Source organism: Crotalus tigris, unplaced genomic scaffold, assembly GCF_016545835.1.
Source record: "Crotalus tigris isolate CLP2741 ecotype Arizona unplaced genomic scaffold, ASM1654583v1 scf7180000018124.1459596, whole genome shotgun sequence".
Lineage (NCBI taxonomy): Eukaryota > Metazoa > Chordata > Lepidosauria > Squamata > Viperidae > Crotalus > Crotalus tigris.
In genome coordinates this window covers 170,479-182,750 of record NW_024096836.1, presented here as the reverse complement: position 1 = coordinate 182,750, position 12,272 = coordinate 170,479, and the positions used below count along the sequence as shown (strand labels likewise).

Genomic DNA, 12,272 nt, shown 5'->3' with positions numbered 1-12,272 from the left:
GAAATATCCTGACAGTGAGAACAATTAACCCGTGGAAAGGCTTGCCTTCAGTAGCTATGGGCACTCCATCACTGGAGATTATTAAAAGACATTGGAGAGACATTTGTGTGAAATAGTATAGGGTATCCTGCTTGAGAGGGGGTTGGACTAGAAGACCTCCAAAGTCCCTTCCAACTCTGTCTATCTAGGTCATAGTTACTCCAAAGGTGCTTTTTCACGAGGCAATTGGACTTTCTTGCCTTTTCTTTGAAGACCTTTTGCTTCTCATCCAAGAAGCTACACACACACACACACACACACACACACACACACACACACACACTTAGCTCTATGTTTCTGGACATAAATGTGGGTTATGTGATTCATGAAGATATTTTTTAGAAACTAATTTTATGTATTTTTCCTATTTATTTAGATTATTATTGGAGGTAGATTTTTCTATTTTGAAGGAGGAGCATCACAAAATGTGACTATTTTAAAGACAGTTACCTTTTTTTCTCTGTGTTGTTATCCTTCTGCTGAAGGCACACTCTCCTAGTCTGAGAGTTGAGTTGATCATACTCTAGTCTATAGCTTTTGAATAAATAGAACAGGAAGTGATTCAACTCTTCAAAGCTAAATTAGATTACAGTCTCTAGAGCAGGCATGCAGTGTGTTCCTTGGGCAATAAAAGCATCACTTTTTTCTCCCCGGACCCCTATAGATGGAGGTGTGGGGAGGGAGGATTCATCCATATCCCAGAATAAGTCCTGAACCTATTTTTGGAATACAGTCCTTGGCACACAAGGAAAACATAGTATGGCCCAAGAAAGCTTTACACTCTGCTGTCTGGGGTGAGCTCATATTAAGGAAATGCTTTGCTGGTTTTGACAGTGAGGCTTAGGAATCGCCCCCCCCCCCGCCCCCCAGAATCTTTAATAAGCATCTAAAGTATCTTTCTTTTCTGCCTTATTCTGCACAAAAGACCTTTTGATGTCTTTGTTTCATTGCATCATTGGCTTTCTTCTCTCTTTTATCCATGAGCACTCAAATCTTTTCGAGCTGTTGTCAACCCCATCCTTTAACTTAGAAAGCTGTGTGGAAGCAACAGGGGTGGTCCTTGCCTCCTACTTTTTCTCTCTTTGCCCCTAATTTGCAACTTTTTTGTGTGTGCACGGAATTGCGGAAGCAACAATTAGCTGGGAGAAACATGTGTTTACAAAATTAAATTCTAGTCTAATCCACCAGAGATGTAGAGAACAGGATAATGTTTTATGTTACAAGCATAGTTATCCTACATGGGACAACAGTGCCCCAGTATTTCATGAAGAAAATGCATATAATGTGGAAGTTATCACTGCATTTGTACGTATTCATGTACATGGACTGAAAGTTCTATTCAGAAGGTACAGAAGATCTGAAAATAGATTGTTAGGTCTTTGTTAAATATTTTTAGGAAATAGTTTGTTAATAGAAGTCATGTTAAATAATTGACTCTTCACTGTAGAACCGAAATTAAATACTTATAATATTTTTCCCCAATGAAGAACTGAAAGCAACATCTGTGGTTTATCCACACTATTTCATGATCACAGGAACCCTGTGCATGTAGCACTTAGCAATAGCACTTAGACTTATATATATATCACTTCATAGTGCTTCACAGCCCTCTCTAAACGGTTTACAGAGTCAGCATATTTGCCCCCAACAATCTGGGTCCTCATTTTGCCGACCCCAGAAGGATGGAAGGCTGAGTCAACCTTGAGCCAAACAGGATCGAACTCCTGGCAGTGAACAGAATTAGCATGCTACAATACTGCATTCTAACTACTGGTCAACCATGGTTCTTAATATACATCCATTACAATCATTTTAGGGAGGTATATAATAAAATCCTCCCACAATTTCAAATAAACGTAGTCCTCAACTTACAACCATTTGTTTAGTGACCATTTGAAGTTACAATGGCACTGAAAAAAATTACTTATGACCACTTTTCATACTTACGACCGTTGCAGCATCCCCATAGCCAGGTGCTCAAAGTTTGGGCTCTTGGCAACTGTCATGTTGTACAACTGACAGTTGTATTCTCCTAAGGTCATGTGATCACCATTTGTAACATTCTTAGCTGGCTCCCACAAGGAAAACCAGTGGGGGAACCATATAAACCGGTTATAAAGTTTATAAAAACTTTATAAAGACTTGCTCCAGCAGCAAGAACTCTGAAACAAAAACACTGACAAGGAGTTGAATCCCTCTTTTGGAGACAGCAAGAACGGGAAACTAAGTATTACCCCTTAACTATCATACACTCACGACATCCCCTCCCCCAGAGTCCACGGGTGTGTCAAGTGGGCGAGGGCCATTTGCTGGACTCCTTCAGGGGATACTGCCTTTTTTCATTCCTCCCAGAAGGCAACCCTTTCCCAGCTATGTTTTGTGCCTGTTTGTCGCTGTCACTTATGTGTGTGCCCAGCATGGATGGTTGCCACAGAAGTTGTAGATTGGCTCCCGGCTGGCCTGTTTTATCTCCTCTCCTCTCTCGCCCCTCCTCCTCCTCCTATTTTTCTCTTCAGTGCAGCTCCAGCTGACTCTTCCTCCTCTTCCCAAGGCTGCAGTTTTTTTCCTCTCCCTCTCCCGCCCAAACTGCCTCCTTTTATATCCCTTCCTGTCTCCGCATCCCTCCTCCTTGCTCTTCTGGAAGTGCTGATCCTGGGGCCTTTGCCTCCGCCCTGCAGCTCCCAAGGACTCTCTCACGGCAAGTCCTGAGCTGCGCCATTTTGGCTCATCCCTTTCCCCCCTACACTTGGCTAGGATGGGCAGGGCCATGTACCACCTACCACATGCCAATGTATGGTACGTGTAGCACCGGTTGAAAAGCCCTGCTGTAATTTACCAAAGTCATTCCATCACTGGAGGTTTTCAGGAAGAGACTGGACAGTCACTTGTCTAGAACAATATAGGGTCTCCTACTTGAGCAGGGGGTTAGACTAGAAGACCTCCAAGGTCCCTTCCAACCCCATTATTCTGTGTTCCATCTCTCCCTCTGAGATTATTTTCATTGAAAATGTCCAGTCATCCTGGCTGCAGAGCATCTGTTTTTCCACCAAGCTCTCTGTTTCTTTCTTTCTAGTCAAAACATAACAACTAAAAGGAGATTGGTAAAGGACCAGCTAAGGGTGGAATTGGTTTGATTTAAATGGAATTTGCAAAATAAAAATTAGCATTATCAACTTCAGTTGAATTTCAGGCATTCAAGCAAGAGTCCACAAAGAGTCCCCACCCTCAAAAACACCTGCATCCTTTAATAAGCAGGATGGGCCAGTGGCTTAAATGATCCTTAATAGGCTTAAGAGCACTTGAAATGTAGCTTGGGTGATTAACTTTACAGTGGAATCGCCCAGCAGAAGTACAAATAATTACCTGGAATGGGAGAAGGTGAACAGGCAGCAAATGGGTTGCTTAAGCACATTTTATCTCTTCCCTTGAGATTAGCCTCTCAACTTTTCTTGCTTGTGTAAACTGTAAGCAAAGAGCTCCTGCCTGGTATGCATGATGGGAAAGCCTGATCTCCTCTCTGCCTCAGTTAGCTTTGCAAATTCATCTTGGCATGCTTGATCTCCTTGGTGGGAGATGAAAGAGGAATCTGCCAGCTGTGGTTACAATCACAGTCTGGCTATTCTCGATTAAAGAGATTTGCTGGAAAATGACATTAATCCAGTGGGTGGATTAATGTCACGCAGGTCAGAAACGTACTGCACGAAAGGGGTTGAGCAAGGAGAGAAAGAATGTGCTCTGCACACAATTATCCTGCTCTTGGGGAAAAAAAGAGCATATTGTGCCATAGAACAGATTGTGTAAGGGACACACAAAAAAATCTTTTTTCCCCATTGTGAAAATTTTCTGGGAGCCATGTTGGAAGTCAAACCTCCAGCCTCCTGATTCATTAAGTATTTGCCACATCTAACCGATAGGTATGGACTGTTTTTAAGATCCATCCATAATTGCTATGAATACTTTTGGTTGATGGTATGGAAATAGAGATCCAGTGGTCTATCTAATTAGGAAAAGGTAAGATAGTGCTCTTCAGATGTTTTGAACATCAATTCTAGTTAATTCAAGACAGCATTGTAAGTGGCCCAAGAATGTTGGTAATTGTACTCCAAAGCACCTGGAAGATACCAGTTTAACCTCCCCACTGTTTATATTTCCCATCCCTTTCTGGAGTCCTGGGAATACAAAGTGAAATGCAACATGCACTCTTCTATTAAACTGTAAAACTCTTTTACGGTTCTTCAAAGCCAGATACAGAATGTTGAGTGAGGCTCAGTGGCTTAAAGAGGCTGGAGAAGGTTGTGTTTCAGTGGTTCGTGTCCTAGCACCGCATGACAGGGTGAGCCCTTGTCACCTGCCTCAGTTTCTGCCAATCTAGCAATTCAAAAGCATGCTACATGCAAGTAAATATATAGGTACCACTTCCATGGGAAAAATGGCACTTCAAGCAGCAGTACAGATTCAACCGATGCTGGACCTGCCCAAATGCAATGTAACATTGGTGGTGGGAAAAGTCCCAAATGATGCTTCAGAATGCCATTATCCACCTGAGTGTGGAGTTAGTTCACCCCCTGTGGTGCACTCTGTATAGCGTGTGAGCATGAACCGAACAAACTAGCAATCAGCAGCAGCCAAATAACTACTTTGTCTTAACATTGTAGTCTCCTGGCTAAAGTAACATCACATTACCATATGCTAAATAAATACAAAAAGTTGAATTTCTTTATCTTACCTGCCTATCAAGGGACTGATATTGCACATCTGTAGTCCCATGTCCTCCCAAAGAGGCTTATCTGATTTAAGAATATATTTTCTAGGGAGAGCCACCATGAAGTTGTGTCTAGGGTGCTGGACTGGAATTGGGGAGACCCAGGTTCTAGTCTCCCAGTAAATCTCAGAAGCCAGCGAGGTAACCCTGGGACAGCCACTCCCTTTTAGATCTAATCCGTGTTAGATTCTGCAGACAAGACAATGGGGATGAGTGGGACCTTGTTATTGATAAACTTCACTGTAAGACAATGGTTCTCAACCTTTTTAATGCCGTGACCCCCCCCCCACAACCAGTCATAAGTCAAGGATTACTCAACCGGTCGTAAGTTGAGGACTACTCAACTGGTGCAGCACTGTTTGCAGAATGGGACTTTTGGTGGGCTCAGCAGGGCAGAGACAGCCGGGACAATTCCTACTGACTTTTGAAAGCCAATAGAATTAGACTCTATTCAAGAGAGTCTATTCTATTGGCTTTCAAATGCTAATAGAATAAAAGGGAGTAGCACAGCTAAGGAAAGGGGGGGGGGAAATGGCGGACTGCATTGTTTGGCAACCCCTGTGAAATGGTCGTTCGACCCCAAATGGGGTCCCAACCTACAGGTTAAGAACCACTGCTGTAAGAAGTAGGCAAATATAGTATAAAAGAAATGGACCCTGCAACTAAGTGGAACATACACTAAACAACAAACAACAAACGTGTAATTTCTACATTATTTCATCAAGCTGGAAGTTCTTCATTAATGAAAAGACAGTTGCATATTACATTGGTAATCACATAAGTGTCTTTCATTAATCTTCTAGTGAAATTGAAGTATTTTTCGGTATATTCTCTGATCTGCATGTGAGTAACCATTTTTTCCTTGTAACCATAAAACTGAGAGTTTGTTTCCAACATTCATAGCAGATCAATAAAATGGTCACATTCATAATTGATCCATATGCAGTAGCTACAGATGGTCTTCATTTAATAATCATTCATGCAGTGATTGTTCAAACTTATGAACAACCTGAACAAATAATAGTTATAACTGAACTTCATATGTATAGACATTTTTGTGTCCTGTGATCATGAAACTGAAATTTGCCACCCTCTCAACTGGCTTCCCACAAGCAAAATCATTGGTGAAGCTTGTAAGAAATCACAAATTGCGTCATGTGGATACTTACTTAATTAACTACATAATTTTCATTTAATGACTCCAACTGGGATTGCTGGAACTGCGTTTGGTTGTGTGATTTTTCAATGTACATGTTGCTTCACAATGTAGTTTCCAGTCCCAGTTAGCATTTTTAAATGAGGACTACCTATATTCTGATTTTAGGAACGTGTACATTTATGAGACTGCAGGAATAGCAGCTAAACTTGAAGGAAAATAATGTTTGTAAAAGATGCCACTCCTAATTCAGTAAGTCACAGAAAAATTACTTTCATATATTATAGAATTAGTGTATGAAATTCTCAGAATATTGGAAATAATAATAATCTCTAGGAGATCTATGTGATAGCCTCCTGGTTTCATTAAAAAATATTAAAAAGTGGTCTCTCAGACTAGTAAATGTTGATTTAAAATATTTAGAAAAAACTCATGGGCATATTATAAATTAGGCTTCGTAAACTTGACCAGTTATTTCCGAAATTAATCATACGATGTAAGAGTTTAATTTTTTGATAATAACACTCCCAACCTATTTTCAGAAAACATGAAGCAGAATATGTATGTATGTATGTATGTAGGTTTTTGGTTATTCGGGTTTTCTCCCGCATAAAATTGGAAGTGTCTTGGCGACGTTTCAACGAAGTCCCATTCGTCATCTTCAGGCTGGTGTTTTCAGCTTCGTGCTTCGAGGAGCAATGTGTGGTCTTAGCTGTTTCTTCCTTTTAACTGCCAGTGGGGGTATGAACTGATTGGGTGGGAGCTTGGCTGTGTTCTGATTGGGTGGAGGTGTGTTCTGATTGGTCAGGGGCTTGGCTGTGCTCTGATTGGCTGGGGGGTTGGCTGTGTTCTGTTTGGGTGGGGGCTTTGTTGTGCTCAGGCTAGTCTGAGTTGCAGGAGGGTTTAAGATGGTGGGCTGCCTTGCTATTTTTTGGCTTCGTGGTCGTGCCTCATCTTCATGGAGGGTGTCAGTTTGCTTCATGTATGGATTGGAGGGGTTTAAAGTGGCTAATGATGCAGCTGTGGTCTGGCTTCTGGTTTGTGGTTGTGCCTCATCATCGGTGTGGCTTTGGGTTTGCTTTTTGCGTGGATGTGTGGTGGTGACATCCTGTGTGGTCATTCATGCTGTGTGGGTGTTTTTCTATCTCGATGGCTTCTCTGATTATTCTGTTATTAAAATGTTCAGTTTTGGTGATAGTTCTGGTATTTTTAAAGTCAATTTCATGTCCTGTGGCTTTAAGGTGTTGGACCAGGGAAGATGTTGGTTCCTCTTTTTGACTGAGTTCTTATGTTCTTCAATGCGTGCACACGGCATGAACAAACGAGATGATACGTCCCGCCTACCAGCCATTTGGAAACCCACCCTTATTGACAAACGACTCCCTAACACAAAAAATTACACCAGACCCACACTCACAAAAACCACACAGGATGTCACCACCACACATCCACGCAAAAAGCAAACCCAAAGCCACACCGATGATGAGGCACGACCACAAACCAGAAGCCAGACCATAACTGCATCATTAGCCACTTTAAACCCCTCCAATCCATACATGAAGCAAACTGACACCCTCCATGAAGATGAGGCACGACCACGAACGCGAAGCCAAAAAATAGCAAGGCAGCCCACCATCTTAAACCCCCCTGCAACTCAGACTAACCTGAGTACAACAAAGCCCCCACCCAAAGAAAACACTCCCCCAGCCAAGGATAAAACTTTACAAGGATAAAACTCCAATACAAAATACAGTACAAGAATCAGTACCCCAGTGTTACATCCCAGTATTATTACAATTGGCTGAATATTATGGGCCCCTTTTGCCCTGCTTTCCTTAACTATTATATTTTGGTTTTGATATTTATTTGGATTTAACTATTTATGATGATGATGATGATGTTTTCCTTTTGTTTGATCTATGCAGGCCAGAGGCTCTTGGCATTGGAGCAAGTTATGAGAACTGTTACATAAACAAACAATAAATTAAACTCAGTTTAACAAGGAAAAAATAGTTTCATTCCATAAAAAGGAAAACAACAAGACTCTTGCAGCACTTTCGAATAACCAATTATTATGATCTAAGTTTTCATGGAATATCATCCATACATAGGCTCCTAGTTAGGAATTGTAACAGTGAGGTTATAGGGAAATGGAATTGCAAGACATTCCATTTCCTATTAACCTGAGGTCAGGAGAAGCCTCTTCTTCATGATATAATACATAACAGTCTTCCTGGAAAGCTAGATTTATTCTGTGTTCCTTGGTCTTCTGGAAACAAGTTAAGATAGGAGATCTTCTGAGGGGCTTTAGTTAGTTGAAAACATGCAATAAAAATGTTGAGGTTGGTAGTTTGGATTTTTATATTCTATTTGTCTACTATAGACATTTGACATTTATGTATATCATTAGGCTTCTGAGAGTTATATGGCAGCAGTAATAGACATCTTTTCCATAATCATGATGTCAGCGTGGCCAAGCCAAATTCTGATCACCAAACTGTGCATTCTTCATTGGAATCCACTCAAAGATGCATACATATATACACTTCTTGGAAGCTAAAGCAGTTTAAACAGCCTTTTTTAAAAAGGACTACAGATCTTTTTTCCTCAGTACATGCTTCGTGCTGTTTGTTTGGGGGATGCTTTCTTGACTGGTCAGAGACTCGCTTTGCAAAGCAGCTACAAATATTTGGTGCGGCGGAGCCTATTAATAATACTTACAGGGAAAATAATAAGAATTATTTGGTAGGAGAAAAACATAAACATAGTCATGTTTGTCTTATTGCAGCATATTTAGATGAAACAATTTCCCAAATGGTTTTTGGATTACTTTTGTACTTACTTGATGTGGGTCGGGGGGGGGGAATAGCCCTGGAAACATTTTCTTACTTGTATAAACCATTGTTATTACATTTTTTCCATTTGTTTTGCTTCACCATTAACCTTCTCAATGCTGGACTGAAGAATGATTATACAGAGAGACAAATAACTGGATAACTGCACATATACATTTTAATTTCATTAAACTCTAATTGTTTTTAAAATGCTGAACTAAACTTAAGTTTTACGTCCTTTTGCAAGCCTTTTAATCCTAGTGGGTTGATATAAGCCCCCAGTTTACAGAGATGATGGATGTGGAGGCCCACAGCTTCCCTGTTGATTTTGCTTTGGAGAAAGTCTGCTCTTATGCCTTCCACTAGAAGGGATCATTTGCAGTTTGTTTGGTGGAGGCAAATATGTGACTTGGCATTCATGACAGGCTTTTTTGGCCAGGTTCCTTCACTCTAGGCATCATCAGTTGAGCTTCTCTTGGGGAAGGACTTCAGCGAGTTCAAAAAAGGGGCATTGCGTTGTGGAGCCCTGCCTGGACAAGTGACCTTCTCTTTTCAACTCACTGATTTGTTGAATGGGAAATACTGTAGTCCTTTGGGCCAGGCAGGGAGTTACTACAGGGATAAGCTTCTGTCCCTGCCCTCCAACACACTCAACATTGTCAGATTTCAGATTGCACCCACTAGCTCAAACTATCAGAGAGAATCACGTGAATCAAAGTGTGTGGATGTGTGCATAGATTGGAGCATTGCAAATATATCTGAAAGTACTTTAGCAAAGAGTAAGGAACTTTGTAGGTCCCTGGTGCTCTCTGAGCTTGGTGGGTTTCTTGCAGACATTTCATTAGCAAACTATGTAGCCTCATCAATGCAACGGATAAAATATCACAAATATTCTCCTCTGTCAGTAAGGAATTCCTTCAAAATGTGTCCTTAATCATTCTGACAGACACACACAAATACATAACACACACACAGCTGTGTACTTATTTCGATGCTTACTGCAAATGAATTTCCTCCTTTTTGCATGCTGGTACAAGGTGGTCCTCGACTTATGGCTACAATTGAGCCCAAAATGTCTGCTGCTAAGCAGACAGTCATTAAGTGAGTTGTGCCCCATTTTATGACCTTTCTTGCCACAAGTGGTTACGTGAATCATTGCAGTTGTTAAGTCAGATGGTCGCTAATGACCCCAGGACACTGCAACTGTCATAAATACCTGCCAGTTGCCAAGCATATGAATTTTGTTCATGTGATCATGGGGATGCTACAGTGGTCCTAAGTGTGAAAACCTGTCATTTGAACGGTCACCAAATGAAAAGTTGTAAGTTGAGGACTACTTGTATTAAAAAAAACATTAGGTATCTTTTCTCTTCTTTTCAAAAATAATAATAATAATAAAGACCATCTTTCTCTCTGTGTGTTCCCCCTTCCCTCCCAATCCCTGGTTCGTTTTTCTGCTTTTCAGGTGGCAGCCAAGGCCGGTGTCTACGAGATCCTGAACCATCTGGGGTTTTCTGAATTTGAAACGCTGGACAGCCAGGCACTCGCCCAGCTTCGCTATCGCTGGCAGGAGCAAAGCCGTAGCATCCTGCCCTTCCGAGGAGAGTTCATTTAGGACGCAACGTTATTAAGGACCTGGAGGACTGCAAAACGTCTCCAGATGTGGCTAAATCACCTTCTTTCTCTGTTTTTCTCTGAAGCTTATGAAATATGTGCCTTAAAGAAGGGCTGTGTTTCCAAGAAAAAGAGGTAAAATGGCCTTGAGGACAATATTTTTAAGGGTTCTTTTTTTCCAGGTAGAATAAAATAAATGTAAACAAAGCAGATGCTCTAGACCAGACATGTCAAACTCGCGACATCATGTGACATCACGCAACGTATCAGGACAGTTTTGTCATTGTCGGCAATGGGGTGGGCGCGGCTTCCACGTGACACGTCTGGCCTGCAGGCCAGCAGTTTGACACCCTGCTCTAGACTTTCTCCCGGTCCCCAGGGTGCCAGGAAAGACTTTTTCTGAGGACTTGGTGCCCAAGGTAACTTGTATATTATGTATATGCAGAAGTAGGAAACATTTAATGGGCAGTTCCATGTGGTTTAAGTATTTCTTGAGCTTGACTCTTGTTGTTTTGTTATGATGATGCTGATGTACATTTATGATACTTTAATTGGTAATCACCATTGTTGGACAGTTGTACTGTGCCAAGGATGGGAAAAGGTTACCTACACTGCCCAATGTGGACCTTTCACTGCATGCCTCAGAGAATGCTGAAATTTCTAGAGTTTCTGGAATTACACACACAAATACTCTCCCCCCCTCTCTCCCCCCCCATCTCTCTCTCTCTCTCTCTCTCTCTCTCACACACACACACACACACACACACACACACACACACACACACGATGCTTTTCTGAATACAGCAAATGGTTAATTCACCTGTCCTGCCTTCTTGGTCTGAATTGGGTGGGGAGCCTATAGACTACTAACAGATGTTAAACTTGAGCTCATCATTTTTGATGTCTATAGAGATTCTGAATCATAAAGAGCCTAAAAATATTGTCCATGAGGAAACACAAACACTAAGGTGAGGGACCTACAACCTAGCAGATGTTGTTGCCCCTATCAACAATGACAACAACAAGAAAGATGTCCCAAGGGTGCTTTTCCAAAAGGCAACTGGATTTTCTTGGTTTTTTTTTTTCCTTGAAAAAGTTTCACTTCTCATCCAAGAAGCTTTTTCAGAACTTGCAGAACTAAAGAAGCTTCTTGGATGAGAAGCAAAACTTTTTTTTAAAGGAAAACAAAGACAGTCCAATTTCTAGGTTGTAGGTCCCTCACTTTAGTGTAGATGCTTCCTCACAGACAATATTTTTAAGCTCTGTGACTACTTTGCACTTGGTTTAATACGAGATTTATAGGTTTGAGCCAATTTTGAGCAAGCAGTTATGCTAGCTGCACAAAAGTATCAGCACCTATGTTGGCGGAGTCCCCAGCTCCAAATTTTCACCTTTTTTTTTCAATTGCAGCCAGCCAGCAATAATGAAATGTATTTGTTCTTCTGCACCAGGTCTGTCCAGTCAAGAATGTTGTGTATTCAGCCACCCATAACCAGTTTCACATTAATTCACATGACTAATCTGCATGTACCAAAGACTAAGTGGCTCTGACTTAGTTTGATTCATATGTGGAATTATTTTCTCCTGCCAAGACCTATACATAATGTATGAGATTTCAAACAGAAATTATAGGGATTGAGCTGAAGCCATGCAATCTCCCACTGAGAGACATGTCCCTGAAGTATCATTTGTAACTCTACTTACATGCAGCTCTGCAGCTTTTCCACAACAATTGTACGGCTGTACCGACGAGTGTTCAAACAGAACAATACAAGTCCTAGAATGGAAATGGGAATTCAGAATGTGCTTATGTGTGAGTATGTTTTCTGCTCACAGCTCTTAAGAAATTGTCTTATATAGTTCAAAC

At 41.2% G+C, this 12,272-nt stretch overlaps 1 protein-coding gene across 7 annotated transcripts in view; it reads left to right on the top strand.

The window, feature by feature from the left end:
- PALD1 (phosphatase domain containing paladin 1) overlaps nucleotides 1-10,414 on the top strand; it is a 143,909-nt gene extending 133,495 nt beyond the window's left edge. For all 7 annotated transcript variants that reach the window (XM_039348162.1, XM_039348167.1, XM_039348164.1 and 4 more), the window contains one exon: nucleotides 10,257-10,414. In XM_039348162.1, the coding sequence (XP_039204096.1) occupies nucleotides 10,257-10,406 (150 nt within the window). In that variant the 3' untranslated portion in view covers nucleotides 10,407-10,414. The remainder of the gene's footprint in view (nucleotides 1-10,256) is intronic.
- The last annotated feature ends 1,858 nt before the right edge of the window (nucleotides 10,415-12,272 follow it).